General features: G+C 37.5%; 1 protein-coding gene across 1 annotated transcript in view; it reads right to left on the bottom strand.

Annotated features, from left to right (window-relative positions):
• LOC150078991 (multiple PDZ domain protein-like) overlaps positions 1–23,511 on the bottom strand; it is a 798,800-nt gene that overhangs the window by 507,048 nt on the left and 268,241 nt on the right. Inside the window, exon 10 of the mRNA XM_090382913.1 lies at positions 7,148–7,344. Coding sequence (XP_090239039.1) covers positions 7,148–7,344 — 197 coding nt within the window. The remainder of the gene's footprint in view (positions 1–7,147; positions 7,345–23,511) is intronic.

Genomic DNA, 23,511 nt, shown 5'->3' with positions numbered 1-23,511 from the left:
AACATCAGCTGGAAAAAAAAAAAAAAAAAAATGGGGAAAAAAAAGTCCATTTCACATATCCATCCCTCCAATAATTTGCCTAGTTCTTCCTTGAATTTATTCAAATTATCCATGTCCACAACAATGTTTGAAATGCAGCAATCAACCACCTGCTGGCTGAAGGCAAACTTCTGCATACCTATTCTGCAACCATCCTTCCTCAATTTGAATTTATGCTCCATTCAAAGCCTTAAACACCTCAATCAGTTTACCTCGCAGGTGACTTGTCTCCCGATGCTCCTTTTTGCAAAACAAAAGCCATTCTTGGTAAAAGCACCCCTTTTTTCCACCTCACCAATCTTGCTGTCCCTTCTCTGTACCTATTACAGCAGCTCTACATTCATCCTAAAATGAAACCTCCAGACCTACGTGCAGTATTCAAGATGTGTTATGATTTCTGTCTAGTTTAGCCCTTGGCAGTTTTACTATCCAAAGTTTTCTAGTTGAAGAAAGAATGTCATGTGCTGTTTTTCATTAAAATTTACTTTATAACTAATGATGTTTACAAAAATTACTCTGCAACTAAATGTTGAATAAATCAAAAAAATTTCCCCTCTTGGAAATACAGTAGTAACATTTCCAGCAGATAAGAGTATATACAATACAGGTAGCCTTCGATTTACACTGGGTTTAGATTCCTGGGGGGAAGGGGGGAGGGCAAATGTAACCCTTTATACAATTTGCGCAAGGCGCAAATGGAACCCTTTATACAAGGGAGTCAATCAGAAATCACAGGGTTAGGTTCTGTGCACGAAATATTTTACCTACCATTTTGCATCGATTGTTTTATTTTATTTGCATTCTTCACAGTTGTAATAATAGCCGATGGAGGCATATTCACAGCCCAACACACATTAGGGTGGCTTTCACCAGATTCCATCCTCCGAATATTGCACTAGGATTCATTGAACTACTTTTACCAGACATGGCATCTCTTTATTCTATTAAATTAGAAACTTTATAACACGATCGGCAAAAACTGCACACGGCTATCGCTATTATTATTATTTAATTTATTAATAGTACAATTAATAAAATATGTTAGTGCAATAAATTTCCAACACATGTAAATAGAATAAACAACCACCAAATGAATGCTTCATCTCATGGACCTTTACCACCCACATCCATGAGTGGCTACTTTGAGTGTGGGAATCTTCGTCTCGGATGCATTAATTGCTGATTGGCTCATCATCATCATCAGCCATTTTCAATCCACTGCAGGATGAAGGCCTCTTCAGCAACTTTCCAGTTCCTTCTGTTTTGTGCAATGGCCATCCATTTACAACCCACAAACCCATGAATTTCATCTATCGACTTTTGCCATTGTCTTCCTGGTTTTCTTCTAGCTCCTCTTGGTACCATTCTGTTATTTTCTTAGTCCATCTCTCATCATGTCTTCGAGCTATGTGTCCTGCCCAAGACCATTTTAGTTCTTTAGTTTTGATAAGAATGTCCTTTACTTGAGTTTGCTGCCTAATTCATGTATTTCTCTTCTTAGCTAACAGTCTGATTCCCAATACAATGTGCTCCATTCTTCGCTGTGCAGTTCTCAGCTTCTCTTCCATTCTTTTGGTGAGTGCCCAAGTTTCACTTCCCATAAGTCATGGTGGGGAGTATACATTGGTTCATTATTTTACGTTTCAGACAAACTGGGATATTGCTCTTCAGTATGTGACTATATTTCCTGAATGCTATCCATCCAAAATTTATTCTTCTCTTGACTTCCAGCCATTTATCATTATTACAGCTAATAACTTGTCCCAGATAAGTATATGACTCCATCTTTTCAATTAAAGCTCCTTCAATCATTAGTGCCGGTGCCCCCACTAATGCTTCCCCCAAGGTTCAGTTCTTTCCCCCACTCTTTTCTTCTTGTATATTAATGACCTTCTTCCATTGACTGGAAATCCTATCCATAGTTTTGCCGATGATAGCACATTGCATTTCACTTTCCATTTTGAGAAATCTTGTCCTGCTCAATCAGCTTCAAGTTCTCGAAAATCTGCAACCAATTCCTTAAATACCGATCTTCAGGTAATTCTCCAGTGAGGCAAAGACAAATTAGTTGATTTGAACCCTTCTAAAACTCAGTCTTGTCTTATATCTCGCAAAAAGGATTCTTCTGCTCCTATGCTTATCTTTAGTGACACTCCGATTTCTAGACAAAATGATATATCTCTTTTAGGGATTACCCTGACTTCTAATCTCTCTTGGCACAAGCACATTACAAATATTGCTTCCTCTGCATCTAAAAAACTTCGTTTTCTCTTTTGCTCTCGGCGTTACTTTTCTTCCAAACAGCTGTTCACTCTGTATAAATTGCAAATCCGCACTGCCATGGAATATTGTTCCCACATCTGGGGCAGTGCTCCCAAAACCTCTCTCAGGCTTCTTGATTCCATTCAGAAGAGGGCAGTTAGGTTAATTAATGATTCATCTCTAACAGAGTCTCTCCACTCACTTTCTCATAGACGTACTGTTTCTGCTGCATGCTTCTTCTACAGATACTTCCATGGGCACTGTTCTTCTGAATTGGCTTCTATAATTCCCGCTCTCTCTCTTTCAAAACACGTGCCGCCAACAGCCAACATCCATTTACTGTCCAACTTCAAACCCACAGAACCAACTTTTCATCTTGCTAATTTATTCCTTCAACTGCCGTTTTCTGGAGCAACCTTCCTTCATATGTATTTCCTGAAAATTACAATCTACAGAAGTTCAATTCCAATGTCAACAAATATCTTCCTTCGTCTTCTCAACCTCCGACCCAAGCATGGTACTAACTACCTATAGGTTCTAATACCGCTCGTGTTTGGGGTTCACATAAAAAAAAAAAAAAAAAGCTTCTTCATCATTACATTTGTTTTAGCCATATTCATATTTAGTCCAAAATCGTTACTAACTATGCATAACTGATTAAGATATTCCACTAATTCTTTGGGATCGTGGCTTATGACCACAATGTCATCTGCAAATCGTAAATGGTTTAGGTACTCTCTGTTCACATTGACTCCTTTCTGCAACCAGTCTAATTTTTTAAAAGTTTCCTCAAGGGCAGCAGTAAACAGCTTCGGGGATATTGTGTCTCCTTGTCGAACTCCTTTCTCAATATTAAATTTCCTACTGTCTTTGTCTAGTCTAATAAAGGAGGTAGCACTAATAAAGGAGGTAGCACAATTGAGAATCCTGTCCTAAAGCCAGCTTGCTCTTTCAGTTGATTCTCATCAAGTACTCTTTCTAATCTGTTAGTAATAACCCTTGTGAACAACTTATAGATGTGGGATAACAAGCTAATTGGTCTATAATTTCCAATTTCTGATTTATCTCCTTTCTTATGCAGCAAAACTATGATTGCATTATTCCACTGCTTAGGCATCACACATTTTCTAATGCATTTTGTGATAGAGCCTTGCCAGTTTTCGTGTTATGTCTCTTGCTCCCAATTTTAACAACTCTACAGTAACTTCATCTTCCCCCGGGGCTTTCTGATTCTTCATTTTCTTCAACGCCTGTTTTACCTCATCAGGAAGAAGATTGCGTATGTTGTATGTAGCAGATATAAGCTAGTCTGTAATCAGGTCACAAAGGAGGTTCGGCAGGCAAAGGCGGATTACGAGAAATCTTTGGCAAAAGATGCTAAGAAAAACAGCAAGGATTTCTTTACTTATATAAACTCTAAAAGGAAGGGGCTGAATATGATTGGTCCACTTGACATCGATGGTTCGACTGTTGATGATCCTGCTCAGATAGCAAACAAACTGAATGAGTATTTTGCATCTACATTCACACGTGAGGAATCATTACAGTTTGAAAATGGAAGAAGGTTATCAAATTGTAGCAGTGTGCTTAATGATTTTGTAATAACTGAGAGCAAAGTGGAGGAGAAATTGTTGAAGTTAAACATAAGAAAGGCACCTGGGGCGGATGGGATCTATCCAGTTATATTAAAGGAGGCAGCAAAGCAACTAAGCAAACCCTTAGCCATAATTATGAGAGCATCCTTGGATTCAGGGGAGGTTCCCACGGACTGGAGATGTGCAAATGTATCCCCAATTCACAAAGGAGGTTCGAAGGGTGACACGAATAATTACAGACCAGTTAGTTTAACTTCTGTTCCGGGTAAAATAATGGAGTCACTGGTTAAAGATGCATTGCAGGATCATCTAGACAAGACTGCAGCAATAATTCAGACACAGCATGGGTTTGTTAAGGGAAAGTCTTGTCTGACAAATTTGATTGGTTATTATGATGTGGTCACAAAGGAACTGGATGCAAAAAATAATTTTGATATCATATACTTGGATTTCAGGAAAGCTTTTGACACTGTTGCGCATGGAAGACTACTGTACAAATTGGAGCAGAATGGTATTAAGGGTAAGTTGCTACAATGGATAAAAGGATGGTTAAGTGGGAGAAGACAGAGGGTGGTAATCAATGGGTGCTGCTCTTCGTGGACTAATGTTATTAGTGGAGTCCCACAGGGTTCAGTGTTGGGGCCACTGTTGTTTTGTATATTTATCAATGATATTGATGAAGGTATATCAGGCTTAATGTCGAAGTTTGCAGATGACACGAAGGTTGGCAGGGTTGTTAATGACAGTAATGGCAGTGTGCTACTGCAACAGGATCTAGATAATTTGGGCAGATGGGCTAAGAAGTGGCAACTGAAGTTTAACCTTGACAAATGCAAAGTACTGCATATGGGTAGAAGTAACCCCAGAGAAACGTACCAACTGTGTGGTACTACACTTAAGGTGGTAGAAAATGAAAAAGACCTGGGAGTAATTGTGCAGTCAGATATGAAGTTTTCTGAGCAATGTAGACAGGCTGCTAGGGCAGGTCATGGGGTTTTGTCAATGATATATAGGAATTTTGCTAGCAGGGAAAAGGAGGTGATTGTCCCTCTGTATAAGGCAATGGTCAGGCCATGCCTTGAGTACTGCGTACAGGTCTGGAGGCCTCATTTTAGGAAGGATGTAGATTTGCTTGAGCGTGTACAGAGAAGAGCAACACGATTGGTGAGGGGAATGAAGGGATCCTCTTACCAAGAGAGGCTTAAGTTCTGCAAATTGCAGTGGCTGGAGACTAGGCACCTGCGCGGTGATCTGATTGAGGTGTATAAGACCTTGAATGGGTTGAGCACGCTTGAATTCTGATGGGATCCTTCCACTTGTTCAGATTACGAACCTAAGGGGGCATAAATTCAAATTAAGAAAAGACAGATGTAGAATAGATGTACGGAAATTTGCCTTTAGCCAGCGGGTGGTTAATTGCTGGAACAAACTTCCATCTGTCGTTGTGGAAGTTGATAGGTTAAATAAATTTAAGGAGGAACTGGACAGGCAATTGGAGGGTATGGTGTGATTTTTTTTTTTTTTTTTTTTTTGGCTGATGCTGCATAAGCTCCTACACTGCTTTCTTGCATCAAGTGCCACTACTACTACTACTACTACGTGTTGCTAATTTGCGATCCATCTTCCCCACTGCTGGCATCACTCGCTCCTTGTATAATCCTCTATAGTAGTCTTCTGTTATTTGAATTATGCCTTCTCTGCTATTTATAAGTACACCATCGCTATTGTTCACTTTCCGTATCATTTGTCTTTCTGTATTACTGCTGCTGTATTATTCATGGCTGCTGATTTAAGTCCTTTATTTTCCCTTAATGCTTGTTCTACTTTTCTTGTGTTAAATCCGAGTCTCTTTCTAATGGCTTTGTTTAACTCAGTATACTAAATTTTCTCCTTATCAGTGTTTATCTTGCTCTTCATTTGTCGCCTTCGGTTCATCATAATAAGTGTTTCTTGACTATTTTTTTCTTCTTTGGATTTCTTTTTCCCTATAGGTTTCTTGGGCTTTATCACCTTCAGAAAGTTGTAATATTCCTCGTCAATATCTTGGTCTTGAGCAGTCTGCAGAAGCTCAAACTTGTTCTTAAGTTCCAGTACATACTGCTCTTTCTCCTCTTCTGTTATTTCAAAGACCTTTGTATTATTTACTTGAGTCAGTTTTTTCCTTTCTTTTCCTACTTCTATATCAAGTGTGCATCTTACCATTCTGTGATCACTTCCAACATTTCATTTATTCAGGACAGTAACATAATTCACAATATATATCTTCTGTTAGTGAGGATGAAGTCAATTTCATTAGTTGTTAATCCATTTGGACTCTTTCATGTCCACTTTCTGTTCACTCTTTTCTTCAAAAAAAAGGGTTCATTACTGACAATCCTTGAGATTCTGCAAATTCCACAAGTCTTTCACCTCTTTCATTTCTTTCACCAATTCCAAAATTTCCTATAGTTCCCCTTTCTGCACTGTTTTGTCTTTTTCCAACCTTAGCATTGAAGTCCCCCATAATAATAGTGTAGTGGGTTTTCTGCTCATCTAGAAGACTCTCAATTTCGGTGTACATTTCTTCAACCTCTTCAATCATCATGGCTCGATGCTGGTCCCAAAACCTATGCGCCCGCACGAAGCGGTTATCATTGATCGGGCGCATAGGTTTTGGGACTGCAAGTGGCTCGAGAGCTTGTGGATTTGTTCTGCTGACAACAATACTATCAATAGGGACAGGGGAATATGTATTCATCCCCTCTTTGAGGCAGTGATCCTTGGACGGGATGAACAATTCCGCCTGGCACACTCCCGAGCCATTTCCAGTTCCGTAACACATGAGGAGAACATTGCACGTGTTTCTGAACCACGTGAGGATTGCCGTGAGCCTGCAGGTATTTAAGGGTGTACTGCAAAGTAAAGTGTGCTGTTGAAAAAGGAGGCAGATGCCTTCGAAAGCTTTGGTTTTAACGCTTTTATCTCTGTATATTTTATTGGATTTAACACTTTTATTACAGTATAATTTATTGTAAATTGTAAAGTTATTTTAAATAGTATTTATTGCAATTAGTATTTTTATATCATTTTATCCGAGTAGTATTAAATTATTTAATTGGTTTTTGTGTTTATTTATTTTATTTTAATTCAACATGCTTTAACACGGTTGGTGTCAACTGCTTAAATCACAAAATAAATTGAATTACTCAGATCACTAAAGGTAGACAAATTCTGAATGAAATTTTTTATTATTATTATTATTTAATACTCACCTCTAATAATTCATCTCCTATTTTAATACGACCATCTTTTGCTGCATTTCCATTTGGATGCATACCACATACAAATACACTCATCTTAGTCCGGTCCTTGTTGCCAGCTAAACTGAGACCCAATCGATTGGTTCCCTTCTGTAGTTCTACTATTATTAATTCACCTTTCAGTTCTCCATACTTCTTTTGAATTTTTTCTTTTAAAGAGAAATTAAATACAAAATATTTCAATGAGATGTAATCAGAAACTTTACAGTTAAAAGATTTTCAATTCAATCAGCCAGTAGGTTCATATTACAGATATGAAATAAACCATTACATATTTTATTTGAAATGAATAGAATATGCATTTATAAAAGTCCAATGAACTCTATTCACCTTTCATATCTTTTCTACAAATCTATTACAATACATAATTATGAAATGTAAATCACAAAACATAATACTCAAAAACAGTGTTTTCTATATTACATGGAAAATTAGTTATTAGTAAAATTAGAGGTAGTCCTACATACCCAAAATAAATTTAAGAAAAAATTAAAAAAGTTAACAAAAACACATCTAGAAATGTTTTCATTCCCAGTTGCAACTTTGGATGCATACCACACTTAGTTGAATAAAGTCACAGATAGAAGTGTTACAGAGGGGAAGTCTGAGTGGAAAGAGACAGCAGTCTTTACCGGTTGTGGTACTATTTTTGTTTTTTACTGGTTTTGGTACTATTTCTGTGTTTGAGTAAAATATTTTAATGTGTGTGTTTCAAGATTCAAGCAAGAGGGAATGTAACTAGCTCACTTTAATGTGTAGTGACTCAAGCCTGGAGAGCAAAGGTGGATTCCCGTGAAGCTAATGAAGCTTAAGCTTCATGGCCCTCACTTGCACAGGGCCCCTTTCCAAGGCCCTGGGAGGGGGGGGCCTAGCAATGTGTTCACATGGTCATATGTTTTTGTAAAATTTGCAAAAGTAAGATATTTTAACTACAACCGGTAAAAACTGCTGTCTCTTTCCACTCAGACTTCCTCTCCATAACACTTCTATCTGTGACTTTATTCATCAAAGTAAAACAAGTTCTGGACAATTGTAACCTGCCATTGAACAACATTTGTTGTCATTCGTATGACAACGCAACTGTTATGAAAGTTGAGGACAAAGGGCTGGAAGCACTCTTTAAAAACATTAATAAGTACGCAGAATATGTGCCATGCATAGCTCATACCCTTCATCTCATCAGAGAAAAAGCTGTCTCCACAGTACCTGAAGTTGACTACAGGTAACCCTCGTATAACATGTTAGTTTGGTTCCTACAAAATCTTGTGTAATGCAAAACTGTGTTATACAGGACTAAAGAACCAGTACAAAAAGAGGGTTACGTTCCAAAAAGCTAACAAAATGCACTTTTTTTAATAATTATCAGAAACTTAATTTTTATAGTAGTAATAGCTTAATATTTTTTATAATAGTAGTAACTTAAATAGTAATAAACTGAACAAACAACTTACCTTACAAACTGGTATTTATATGTCAGATAATGTACATCATGCAATTTTCTTCCTCTTCATCGCTAAGCACAATCTCTTCTGTAGCATATAGATTTCATGTATCTTCTGCTCTCTTTAAAAGTCATGAACTGCACGCTTCGAAGTAGCAATTTTTTATGGTCTCAAACACAAGCACAAGTTCAACAGCACAGAACCTAACCCGGGGATCTCCCAAAAAAATACAGTGGACCCCCACTTTAAAGATATAAAGCACAAATTTAACTTTATTACCTTACCAATTAAAAAAGTTAAATGATACATGAAAATTGGAAGAATATTTTCCAGTTATCAAAATAAATTTATGCTTATATGCGTAGCTTAATTAATACGTACTGTAATATGTACATACTAACTAATTGATATTTCTGTTCACCGACTTTTTTTTTTTTGTTGTTGTAAAATTAAAAACAGTAAAAATTATAACCAATTAATAACAAAGAACATGGCACGCACAAGTTGCAACAAACAGGTTACACACAAGTGAGATACGGAGTAATGAGTTTCTGAAAATTTGTTTTTTATATGATTGAATATTTCATGGAACGGGAAACACATTTCACCATAACAATGTGAAAATGCATAGAATTCCGGATATTGGTACTATCGTAAATGCAAGAAGATCGAGTTTACCACCTGTTTATAATTGATTATACTAACAGAAAAGACCAATAAACCTGAAACTGCAAATTGTTTTTGTTTTATGGTAGTGACCTTCAGAAATGTGCTTTATAAAAATATCACGAAGACAATAACAACCAGCTAGTCAACAGCGGATATTCACAAAAAGGAATGGAAACATTGAAAAATTACATCTAACATAATAGCATGTTTTTCCCAGCATAAAAGCTCAAAAATACTGTGTTATGAGAGATTTCTTACAATTCTCAAACCATGTTAGAGCAAAACCTGATTATATAAGTACCACGTTGTGCAAGGATTGCCTCAATTTATCAATCGTGTTCTTCTTCTTCTTGGTCCTTAGCTGGCAGATGGGGGAGGCGGTTGGCCACGCAACCAGTATGCTGCTGTAGGTGCTGCAGGGTTTCGGACTTGCTCTGTGATGTTCTTCAATACTTTACGATCCATGGCGTCAGTCCTGGCCTGGTTAAGGTCGAGACGTCGGCTCTTCAAGTCATTTTCCACTTGCTTGGCCCACGTTTTCCTAGGCGTGGTCCGTTGGATGCTCCATTGGGTGGGTCGTTGTCTCCAAAGGAGTGTGGATGGTATTCTGTTCGTGCCCATTCTACATACTTGGCCAAACCATCTAAGCCTTCACTTCTGGATTTGGTCGGCAATGGTTGGTTGCTGTTGGCATCTGGTGCGGATGGTATCATTAGAGATGCGGTCACGAAGTGAGATGCCCAAAATCTGCCGCAGGCATCGCATTTGGAATACCTCAAGTTTGTTTAAATCTAGCTTTGGACAAATCCATGTTTCTGATCCGTAAAGGAGAATGGGCAGGATCAAAGTCCGGAAGAGTCGGATTTTAGTCTTTGAGGAAATGTTGGTCCTCTTCCACAGACACCATTTGAGCGGGCGAATGCAGTGGCTGCCTGTCCAATTCTGCTGTGGATTTCCATGGTGGATGCAACTTTCTTCTCCTGGACCAGCGACCCAAGATATTTAAAGTCCTGCACTTGCTCGATCTGGACGCCTTCGAGATAGATGGTGGCTTGCGACCCATCTGTTGTCAGGGCCTTTGTCTTATCAGCATTAATCTTCAAACCGTACGGCCGGGCAATGCGGGCAATGTCGTAGAGGATGTCCATGGCTTCAGAGTCGTTACCAGCAAAGATAGCACTATCATCAGCAACCATCAGGTCAGTCACATAGTGATCCTTGTCATATTGTATGCCCCGTCTGCTGCTGAATGCTTGCCTCATAATGGCGTCGACCACGATGTTGAAAAGCAACGGGGAGGCTACATCCCCTTGGCGGACTCCAGTTTGGATGGTAAATTCCTCAGATAAATCGTTCTGGATGCACACCTGGCTGGTTAAACCATTGTATGCAGTTTGGAGGAGTGTGATGACTTTTTGAGGTACATGTTCGACCTCTAGTAGTTTCCATAAGGCAGGCCGATGGACACAGTCGAAAGCAGACTTAAAGTCAATGAAAACAATGACGGTTCGCTGTCCACACCGGATCCTCTCTTCCATCAGCTGACGGATGGCAAAGATTTGATCACAGCATCCTCGCCCGAGTCTAAATCCCGCCTGTTCTTCTCGACTGGTTTGCTCGCGATGTTTTTGCAGCCTTGACTGGATGATCTTCATAAAGACCTTTCCGATGATGGAAAGGAGGTTGATGCCCCTGTAGTTCTTGCAATCCCGGTTAGGTTATCACCTTTCTTGTGGATCAGTACGATAATGGCTTTCCTCCATGTTAGCGGAATTTGTTCAGTGCACCAGATGGTTTTGAGGAGTGAGTGTAGTCGGCGAAGCAGTACATCTCCCCCAGCTTTGATCGCTTCTGTGGTGACTTGGTCCACTCCTGGTGCCTTGCCATTCTTTATATGGGGGGGGGGGGTGCCTGTACTTCAATATTTTGTAACAGTTGTTTTCTTTTCTGATTTGTCTCGTAGATGGAGTATTTTAAACGCACATGCCAACTTGGATTTTTCCTTAAAGAGTCTAAGTGTAAAGAGATGGTCTGTCCATTACAAGCTGTTCAAGCCTTGCAATTTGGGTATGCATTTTAATGACTCTAAAATATATTTTCGAAGACTCTGAAGAGAAACACAAACAAAATACAAAAAGTTGATAAAACTTGAATATGCTTTTTTAACTGCAATTTGGAAATATGTTTTGGAATGTTCAATAAAACATGTGAGAAACTACAGACTACTGATTTGGCAGTATATGAAGGGTACCTTCTTCTGTCATCTTTAAATTTATTGCTTAAAGAACTGAGAGAAACTTCAGATAAAAAGATAAAATTAATGAAATCTGAAACAAAACCAATAAGCATGAGCAATTAAATCAATAAAAATTATTCTGACAGCGAGAAGTGAATTGTAACAAAAAAAAAAATTTTTCAGATCATACCAAAAGCAGTAATTCATTAAGAGATAAATTTTGAATAGAAGTAATGAATAGGCTCTTGTATTGTTTGATAATCCAATTAATAAAGAGGAGTGAATCATATGAACACACTGGAAAAATATTTAAATGCTGATTTGGCCCCCCTTCATATACTGACATTAATGAAAATAACATAAAACTCATAATGTGCCACTAAAACGAGGATATTAATGACAAACTGGTAAACGAGTGTCGTCAATTCAAAGAGCATATAAGATTAGTCACTGCACAAGAAAACTTGAAATGCCCTGAAACCTTACAGCTCATATATGAAAGAAACCTGATAAGAGGTTCCCCAAATTTAACAACAATCCTAAACATTTACATGACATTACCAATAACAAGTTGAGAAGCTGAAAGAAACTTTCCTAAACAAACAACAATAAAAAACAAATTTTGATCAACCATGCTAGAGGAAAGACTGAATTATCTTTGTATTCTCTCTATAAAAAAACATTTTTACGAAATCATTGTCAAAAAGTTTGCAGCCAAAAAATGTAGGGAAAAAAGTATTATAGAGGTGTGCCAGGCAATTAATAAAAATAGCGTTATTTTTCTGGATTGTGTTGTTTGTGGTATTTGTTAACTTTTTTAAATTTGTAATTTCTTTTCTCATTCTAAATACATATTAACTTTCGTACCGAATTCTATATTCGTAAGTTTATATTCTTTTTCTTAAAGAATGCCCCAAAAAATTGTATAAGCTTCAGGCCCCATAAAACCTGGATCCACCACTGCTGGAAAGAGAACTTCTCCCCATAAAAAAGGACCTCAATTTATTTTCATAGAGGCCATAACAGCCATGCCAGAAGCCCAATTCACAACCCATTTCTCTTCATACAATTGCAGTAAGGTGGTTATGGGCCACTGCACTGAAATGAGCAAAAATTCTGTGATGCTGGAACCACAGTTTCATGTCTGAAGAAACCCTTGCTCTGAGGAACATCTTCCAGTAACTAATGCAGATGCAATCAGCATCAATATTGCGATTATGCAGATGCAATCGCAAGATTTCTTAAATGCATTTTTGCCCAACACTTTTCAAACACATAAGGCTAAATGAGAGAAAGAAAGGCATTTCAGGCATGATTGTATAAACTTTTTTATTCTTTGTGATATATAGAACTACCTTTATAATTATGTGGTGTTTATAAACTGCATGTTACTGCATAAAAACTATTCAAAATTAAATTGCATTCACTATCAACATACTCATCATAAATCATGTTAAATAACAATTCTAAACCTGCAAGTAAGTGGCTATTTGCTCTTCTCTTACAGTTGAAGCTATAGAAATTTCCTTAATTTTTGCAATGTTAAAAAATATCACACTATCAGCCTTATTCCTTTTTAATCACTTCTGCAGAGCAGTATACTTGGGAAGCTCAAATGAATAACAAACAACAGTTCAATGACTTCGTTTTATTACAACTGCTTGCTTCCTCTACCACTGCTTGCTGGAAACTTTTTGATAACATTTAAATAGAGTCAGGTTATTTGTCAGATGTACTCCAATGCATTAAAAATTGGAGAAAAAATTTCAAAAGACAAACATTTCATTTCTAAGGTAAAAAAAAAATATAAAATGTTACTGAATAGCTATCAACTTTTTGACATTTTAAAAGTCAAGCGAGAGATTTCTTAAAATCTGTAGAAGTTGAATTTAAGTGTAACTGATAATATACACATTTCGTATTAAATAGATATAGGATAAAAGGCATATAGGACCATTGAGAACAGCATGCTTTCAAACATTAGCTTAACTATGATTTTTTTTTGTTCGCAGATTTCTCTTTGTTTTGTCAGTTTAAAGGGCAGATGAGGGCTGATGAGGGCAGACTTTGCCCTCATCAGAAATGAAGGCAGGATTTTGTAAGAGTTCAATCAATCAGAGTTTTGTTTATCAAAATGACAATGCAATCTAAACCTGACTATGAAGATAATTTTCTAAGTTTCATCAAAATGGGATATGTGAAAATGTTGCCCCCACAAGTGGCTGAATACATTCACTCACACACAACACAGCTGTAAGAAATTGTCACCCCTGTTATCGATCTGCAGGATCGATTCAAACCTGACAATATTTCAGCAATTTGTTCTTCATCTACTTCACTTCCCAAGAGTTGTTTTTGAAAATGTCTTATTTGAATTCCCATTGAAAATTGCAGAAATGTCTGTTAATTACTGCACAATTATGAAAAATTCATGGTTAAATTAAACCTAATAATATGCATGTCAACTGGCAAATGTCATGTACAGTTATTGAAAACAAACTTTCTTTACTGCCACTCACTTTTCTCACTTGAGAAAAGCACTCTGGCTTTGAGATGTATCACTGGAATCACACTGTTGTTACGCATGCTTCACATTTCCCACAAAGAGCCCTCGTTGCTGAGAGTCAGCATCTAAACTGAAGCATTCATTGAAGTGTGCAGTTTTTAAAATTGCATTAGCTCATCAAAAGGTCCAAAGTAAGTTTTTACTTCAAAAATTAAAAATATATGCATCAAGAACATGAATTTTTACTGTTGTTTCTAAAAAATTTAAAATAAAGGTGCATCAAAAAAATTAACAATTCGGAATTATTTTTGCTCATTTTGCAAATTTTCACTTACACAGAGGAATTATAAATTCTTTCACACCAACTTAGGGTTAATATGCACCATGACTTGGAATAATTTGTATTTAAAGCTTCATTATGCATTTTCCAGTAGCCCAACCGAGTACCACACAGAAAATCCTGCATGTCTTCTGATTCTGAAATTTTTACATCAGATTTCTTTAGAATCTTAGTGAATAACATTCTTTATCAGCTTCACATCACACAAAGCATACAATAAATGCTGCCTTAAGATGGGTCAGAAATCATCTGTTCTTTGTCTCTGACATTACATAATTAACAAAGATAGTGTTATAGTTAACTAGGTAACTGCTACCCAAATACAATTTATTCATAATGAATACCATGCATTATGGTATTCATTAAGAGTAAAAGCATGTACTACCAATATTATCGGTTACAACCAATAGTAAGTAATCATTTGAAGATCAATAATTTGAAACAAAATATATATTTTTTTCTCTCTATTCTATTTTTAGGGACAATAAATTCAATAGCATTTTTGTATTAATATTTCTGTAACTATTTAGTAATTTTCTATATATATATATATATATATACACACTAATTTTTATATCAGCACTCAGAAGGCAGGCCATCTTTATCAAAACCCCAAATCTATAAATACATTCACAGTTTTAGCAAGGTAAGTACCATGTAACTTCTTCTCCAAAAGTGAAATTATAAGAGAAAAACAGTCATATAAGTTCCAGTAAAATTATAAAAATTTATGTAATTAAGTATAAATAATGGCCATTAACACTTTTGCTGCTGGCTTTCTGACCACATTTTTACACCTATCATTGAAAACATGGGATTGAGCCAATTTGGAATGGAAATGATAAACATTCTTGGGCTTTCTTCTTACTATGACGAATTAATCATCCCCCGGTGAACGTTGCTTCACAAAAATATCTGGTTTTTTTGTCTGCTCAAATTTAAAGAACAAGTTCTCAATGTAGGGTGAACCCACCCTACATTGTTTCCCTCTAAGTGGATTAAAACTCGAAGCTACATATCTGTGATCCAAGAAGCAGAGAAAGCATTAAAATGTATACTTAAAATGGTATTTTTTGCAAAAAATTATGAATCATAACTTTCAGATAACTTAGGCAATTTAACAAAGCTTTCAAAATAATCTGATTACTTCTTGTTAAGTTTTCAGGTTGGCGAAGAACAAAATAGGTATTTTGCATCTACATTGACACACGGGGAATTCTTTAGGGAAGGAGATGCCAGAAGTTTATCAAACTATAACAGGTAGATAAATGATTCAGTGATAACTGAGAAGAAAGTGGAAAAGAAATTCTTGACAAATGCAAGCTAAACACAAAATAGGCCCTAAGATGGATGGTATCAATCCAATTATATTAAGAGAAGTAGCAGAGCAGACATGTAAACCCTCAGCCATAATTATGAGAGCAACTTTGAATTCAAGGGAGGTACGTATAGGCTGTAGAAGTGCAAATGTATTCTCAATTCACAAGAGTGGATCAAAGGTGACATGAGTGATTACAGACATGTTAGCTTAACTTCTATTCCACGGAAAATAATGGAGTCACTCATTAGAGAAGTAATACAGGACCATCTAAACAGGAATGCAATTATACAATTGCATTCCTGTCTAGATGGTCTTAAAAAAAGATGGTCTTAAAAAGTACTTCTGATATCATATACTTCGATTTCGGGAAAGCTTCTGATACGATAGCAGATAAAAGACTGCTGTATAAATTGTAGAAGTGTGAAATTAAGATAAATTTAGGAGTGTGGATAAAGAGATGGTTGACTAGGAGGAGAAGACAGAGAGCAATTATTAATAGACTATTAATGCTCTTCATGGACTAGTGTCATTACCTGACTACCCCCCCCCACAGGGTTCAGTATTGCTCCCATGGTGCCTCCATAGCCAGGTGGGCAGGAGCAGCAGTGCGTAGCACACGCTTCTTGATTAGACCGGGGTTCGAGACCGTGACCACCAAATACGGAGGATGCAGAAAGGTCAGGAAATTACCACCGCATATCCCGGAGCAATATGGCCTTAGTTGGTAATGCTCCTAAAAACCAAATAACAAACAAAAATAAATAACAAACATTGCTCCCATTGTTATTTTCTATATTTATTAATGATACTGAGGAAGGCAAGCTCAATGCAGGCAAGCTCAATGCAGATGATAAAAAGATTGGCATGGTGGTTAATTACAATAAATAAAGTATACTACTGCAACAAGATCTAAACAAATTAACAGATGGGCTAAGAAGTGGCAGTTGAAGTTTAATGTTGACAAATGCAAGATAATGCAAATCAGTTGCAGTAATCCCAGATTAACGTACCAACTGTGTGATACCATGCTCATTAGTGGAGAATGAAAAAAAGCTTAGTACAATCAGATATGAAGTCCTCTGAGCGGTGCAGACAGGCTGCTAGGGCAGCTCTGGGGTTTTGTCAATGAGGTACAGGAATTTTTCCAGTAGGGATAAAGAAGTGATTATCCAGTTGTACAAAGCAATTTTCAGGCCACATCTTGACTACAGCATATAGGTCAGAGGCCTCATTTGAGAAAGATGTGGATCTGTGGGAATGGGTGCAAAGAAGAGCAACAAAGTTAGTGAGAGGAACAGATGGCTATACTCTTAGCTGGAAAGGCTTCAATTCTGCAATCTGCAGAACCTGGAAACTAACTAGAAACGGGCGAGGAGATCTGACTGAGATGTTTAAACCTTTGATTGAGCACCTCATGGTAATGGCATCCTTCCTTGCTCAGGGAAAACAAAAATCTTTCTTCTTCATCAGGGGCATAAATTCTTCAATCTGCAGAACTTGGAAACTAGGCACAGGCAAGGAGATTTAATTGAGATGTTTAAACCTTCAATTGAATACCTCAATGCTAATAGAACCCTTCTTATTGCTCAGGGAACACAAAAATATTTCCTCTTCATCAGGTACGTAAATTCAAATGGGAAATAGATGGTTGTAGGCTAGATGTGCAGAAGTTTGCCTTCAGCCAGCAGGAGTGACTGTTTGAACAAAATTTCCATTAGTTGTCATAGCAGTGTAGTCTGAATAAATTGAAAGATGGACTACAAAAATTATTGGAAAGTATAGAAAGATGATGTAGAAGTTTTTTTTTTTTTTTTTTTGTTGATGCTTATTAAGCTTGCTTTCTTCTAATACTATTCTCGTTGCATTTATAGATGAAACTAAATTACAGAAGAAGCATGAAGTCCTAAAGATAAGTATAAGTCCAAAAGATAAAAAAAACATCAGAAATTCAAATATTTATTGATCTGCTAGAAGAATGATCAGATTCAGAATGCTCTTCAAAGAACACAGTTCTATTAGGCGATTCTATTGTCAAGGATATGGGAAACATTTCGGGTAATAAGGACAGGTACAGTAGAACCAGGGAATGTCTTCCAGGAAATAAAATTGAAGATATTAGCCACAGGTTTTTTGTAGTATCCAAAATAGTTTTGTTTTAAACTTTCAAAATATCTGTATATCGTTGTTTTATTGCTATTAATAGCAATAAAATGGGTTGGTCGTCTTTCATCATTAATGATGAAAGACGACCAACCCACAGGCCAGGGCAGTGGTTTTCAACCGGAGTGCTGGTACAACATTCCAGGGGTGCCACGTAATTTGGATTTAAGTTACTTAAACTTTTTTTTTTTTTTAATTTATATATTTATTTCATTATAAAAAGGTGTATGGTATCGTTTTAATTTTGTGGTGATCTATAATTGATGTTTATTTAGTACCTCTGTATAAAGAATAAAATTATTATATATACATATCTATAAATTGTATTATGAATTGCAATTTTTTTCAGATATATTATCGTAATAACTATTGTATAACATATTTTTTTAAAATCACACACACGCACGCTTGTTTGTTATTTGGTTTTTAGGAGCATTAGCAACCAAGGCCATATTGCTCCGGGGATATGCAGTGGTCATTCCCTGACCTTACTGCATCTTCCATATTTGGTGGTGACAGGCTTTAACCCCAGTCTAATCAAGAAGCGTGTGTTCTACGCACTGCTGCTCCTTCCCACCTGGCTACAGAGGCACAGCCACACACACACGCACGCACACACAGAGAGGTTGAAAATCACTGGGGTACGGTGAACCTTTTTTACCAACTAAGGAATATACTATTCCAAGGTTTAGACCTAAATGGATCTCAGATGACCTAATGAGATTTGTAGGAGAGAATAAAAGTGCATGGGATGCATATAATTTATCAGGAGACAGACACCTAAGGCAGATATAAAATGGTCTGTAAGCAAGTCACAAAGGAGGATAGGCGAGCAAGGCTTTTAAGAGAAATCACTGGAAAAAGATGCAAAGAAAAACAGCAGTAAAGACTTCTTCTTTACTTATGTAAACTCTAGAAGGGGATGAATCAGATTGGTCCACGTGATATCAATGTTTCAATTGTTGATGATTCTGCTCAGGTAGCTAAAAAAAAAAAAACTGAATGAGTATTCATTCAGTTTTTTCAAAATGATGAAAAAACTCAATATTCACAAATGGGCAATTCTGTACGGAAGTGAAGGCCAGACGTTTATCAAACTAATAGGGAGTTAAATGAGTTTATAATAACAGAGAGCAAAGTGGATGAGAAATTGCATTAGCATTAGTAGAGGCATATGATGCAAGAAAGCAAGCTTATTCAGCATCAGCCAAAAAAAAAAACAACCACTACTCCCATTTCACCACTCCGTTCGTTTGAAATACCTGTCCAGCTGAGCCTTAAATTTGTTTAGGCTATCAACTTCAACAACAAGCGATGGGAGTCTATTCCACAAACCAACTGCCCGCTGGCTAAAGGCAAATTTCCGCACATCTATCCGACATCCATCCTTCCTCAATTTGAATTTATGCCCTCTCAGATGATTATTCTGAGCAAGAGGAAGACTCCCATTGGCATTGAGCATGCTCAAGCCATTCAAAGCCTTATACACCTCTATCAGATCACCTCGCCGATGCCTAGTCTCCAGGCTCTGTAATTTGAAAAACTTAAGCCTTTCTTCGTAAGAGCAACCCTTTGTTCCATTCACTAATCTTGTTGCCCTTCTCTGTACTCGTTCCAGCAGCTCTACATCCTTCTTGAAATGAGGCCTCCAGACCTGTATACAGTATTCAAGGTGTGGCCTGACCAATGCCTTATACAAGGGAATAATCACATCCCTGTGCCTAATAGAAAAATTCCTGTATATCATTGACAAGACACCATGAGCTACTCTTGCAGCTCGTCTGCACAGCTCAGAGAACTTCATATCTGCCTGCACAATTACCCCCAGGTCCTTTTCATTCTCTACCACTGTCAGCGTAGTACCACAGAGTTGATACGTTGATCTGGGGTTACTGTTTCCCATATGTAGTACTTTACATTTGTCAATGTTAAACTTCATTTGCCACCTCTCAGCCCATCTGCTCAACCTTTCCAGATCCTGTTGCAGCAGCATAGTATCAGTAGAGTCCTTAACAACCCTGCCAACCTTGGTATCGTCTGCAAACTTGGACATTAAGCCTGATACATCATCATCAATATCATTTATAAATACAGAAAACAACAATGGACCCAACACTGAACCCTGAGGAACTCCACTAATAACATTAGTCCACATTGAGCAGTGTCCATTGATTACCACTCTCTGTCTTCTGCCACTCAACCATCCCTTTATCCATAGCAGCAATTTGCCTCCAATGCCACACTTCTCCAATTTGTGCAGCAGTCTTCCATGCGCAACAGTATCAAAAGCCTTTCTAAGATCCAAATATATAATATCAAAGTTATTCCCTGCATCCAGTTCTTTTGTTACTACATCATAGTATCCAATCAAATTGGTCAGACAAGACCTGCCCTTAACAAAACCATGCTGTGTCTGAGCTATAACTGAATTCTTGTCCAGATGATCCTGCAGTGCTTCTTTAACCAGTGCCTCCATTAATTTTCCTGGAACCGAAGTTAAACTAACAGGTCTATAATTACTTGTGTCAGCCTTTGATCTCCTTTGTGAATTGGGGTTACATTTGCACATCTCCAGTCCATGGGTACCTCCCCTGAGTCCAAAGAAGCTCTCATAATTATGGTTAGGGGTTTGCTTACTCCCTTTGCTGCCTCCTTTAATATAATTGGATAGATCCCATCCACCCCGGGTGCCTTTTTTATGTTTATCCTCAACAATTTCTCCTCCACTTTCCTCTCAGTTATTACAAAATCATCTAGCTCACTGCCAATGTTTACTTCACCTACGACATTCCCCTTCCTGAATAACTCCTCATGTGTGAATGTAGATGCAAAATACTCGTTTAGATTGTTAGCCACCTGAGTTGGATCCTCAACTGTTGAACCATCAACATCCAGTGGACCAATCTGATTCATCCCTTTCCTTCTTGAGTTTAAATAGGTAAAGAACTCTTTTCTGTTTTTCTTTGCATCCTTTGCCAAGGATTTCTCATAATCTGCTTTGCCTGCCTAATCTCCTTTGTGACTTGGTTACAGACCAACTTATATCTATCATAGGCTTCCATGTCACCCATTAATTTGTATGCATCCCATGCATTTTTCTTCTCTGCCATATGTCTCATTAGTTCATCTGACAACCATTTAGGCCTGAACCTTGAACAATATTTCTTGGTTGGTATGTAAAGCCTGGTAGCTTCCAAGATTAGTTCCTTGAATGCTTCCCATTTTGAATTTGCTGTTGGTAACATCATCAGTTGGTCCCACTGTATAGAATTTAAATACTGTCTCAGACCATCATAGTCGCCTTTACGAAAGCAAAAACCCTTCCCTTTACCTCTGATGGTAGTTACCTCCTTGAGTAAATCCCACTTCAGCACACTGTGATCACTGCCACCTAGTGGTTCCTTTATCTGCAGATTCCTAATGCATGAAGAATCACTACTGATAATCAGATCAAGAGTATTACTCCCTCTAGTTGCCTCCCGAACATGCTGGTGTAGAAAACAATCATCCAATAAATCCACAAAAGCCTTGCTAGTGTGTGAGTGACCAACCCACAAATTCCAGTCAATATCTGGGAAATTAAAATCCCCCATTATAAGACTCTCTGATTTACTGGCCCATTCTATTTCCCTGTACAGTATCTTATTATACTCATCAGCGTCATTAGGCCTATAGCCCACTCCTACTCTCAATTTTGATTTACCTATTCTTATGTCACACCAAACTGACTCGACACTGCACTGTACATCAATGTCGACTGGCTTCACTTCCTTGGGTTTTGTGTGTTTTTTAACTAATAGCATAACCCCTCCTCCCCTCCTATACACATTGTACTACCCAAATTCCAGTTCTGCATTCCTTATATCTGTGTGACACCACGTCTCTGATATCCCAACAATATCTGCCTTTGATGTTTTGAGCAATACCTCAATTCATCAAATTTATTTACTAAACTCCTAGCATTGGTGTACACGCAAGTATACATGCACCTGTTTCTATTCTTAGCTACCCTAACACAACCCATGTGTTTACTTGTACCGCAATGACTTCCAGCAGTCTCTGAAATATCCTGCATCTTGTTTTTCAGGCTTCTGCTCATTCCAATAGAAGCAGTGCAAGAATCTCTTTCACCTCTGCCAGTGGCTACTGTTAATCCATTAGTCTTTGTCTCCCCCCAAGCTAGCAGTTTTCCGACCCACCTAACACTGCCTCGATAGCATCAGCAAATATTCTTGCACCCTTTCTATTCAAGTGTATCCCGTCCCTGTAGAAGCAATCTCTCCTGTTAACAAGTACATTCCAGGCTGAAAAAAATTCTACCTCTTGAGCCTTGCACAATCTTTCCAGGGCCGAATTGATCGACAAGGCTCTCATCATATACTCCCTCCTATCGTGTCTGGGCAGAATTGCAGACACTTTCAAATTCAACCCTACTTCACGGCTTTTTTTCAACAGTGACCTGTACTTGTTAAGTAATTCCGTTGGTCTCCTACTCTTAATATCATTAGTGCCAACGTGTACAACTATATCACCTTTTGTGCCCTTAAAAGATGATATCTGCTCTACAACGTCATCAACCTTTGCCCCTGGCAGACATACCCTGGTCCTGTTCCACCTATCCTTTTTACAAAGCATGTTCCCCGTTTCCCTGACAATAGAGTCACCAACAACTACTAGTTCCTGTGGGGCCAGTGCATTCTGCCTTGGTGGCTGCCTCTGTGTTGCAAGATGACCAAGTGCAAGCTCTGGCGTTGATGTGGGCAGCTGAGAGCTTGATGGGCCCCTCAATTTATTTCCTTCGAGGGCATCCACCCTGTCCTTCAAGATCTCATATAGGCCCATAACAATGCCAAGTTGTCGCCTAATTTCCTTGCACTCCTTGCATCGTGCACACACAAAGACATCCCCCATGGCAGTATCATGTCCCATACGCGATTTCTCTGCAAACATCAAGCAAACAGTGCATCTTAAAAGGCTGTGATTCAGAGGGCAACTGCCCCCCCTCAGTTCTCTCCTGAGTCACAGCACTCCCATTAGCTTGAGCCTTTTGCTTTGCTGCTCTGGTCAGAGTCATGATTTCGATTTAAATGTCAATAAAATTACAATTTCAGAACAAAATTAAAACCTTAAACTTGTATCTTAACACAGTTATAACGCTATATTTATTTTTCAGTATCGAGTGTTATCTACGAGTTCCCTTTCTATAACTTCCGTATCAAGTATGTATTAATTATTTGTTACGTTTGTACTCTAAGTCGTTATATATATATATATATATATATATATATATAATTAAAAGTACAATTTAATTGACAATGAAGTTTAACAAGATTAATAGATCTACTGATTAATTGACAATATAATATTATGCACTATACTATACAAAGCTAATGCTATCGAATTCCGGATATGCTGTATCGCGTTTCAGTAACGAGTGTTATCTACGAAATTCCTTTATATAACTTCCGTGTCAAGTTATGTATTAATTATTTATTTTTACTAATTATTTATGTTCCGTAACCTAAGTGGTTATATGTATAGTTAAAAGTACAATTTAATTGCCAATGAAGTTCGACAAGATTAATAGATTTTACTGATCAATTTTCATGTAACAATGGCGGCTGTTTATGAACGGTAAACAC

Source organism: Mastigoproctus giganteus, chromosome 10, assembly GCF_048544385.1.
Source record: "Mastigoproctus giganteus isolate SK-2022 chromosome 10, ASM4854438v1, whole genome shotgun sequence".
NCBI lineage: Eukaryota > Metazoa > Arthropoda > Arachnida > Uropygi > Thelyphonidae > Mastigoproctus > Mastigoproctus giganteus.
The sequence above is the reverse complement of the archived record's forward strand: the minus strand, read 5'-3'. Positions and strand labels throughout refer to the sequence as shown.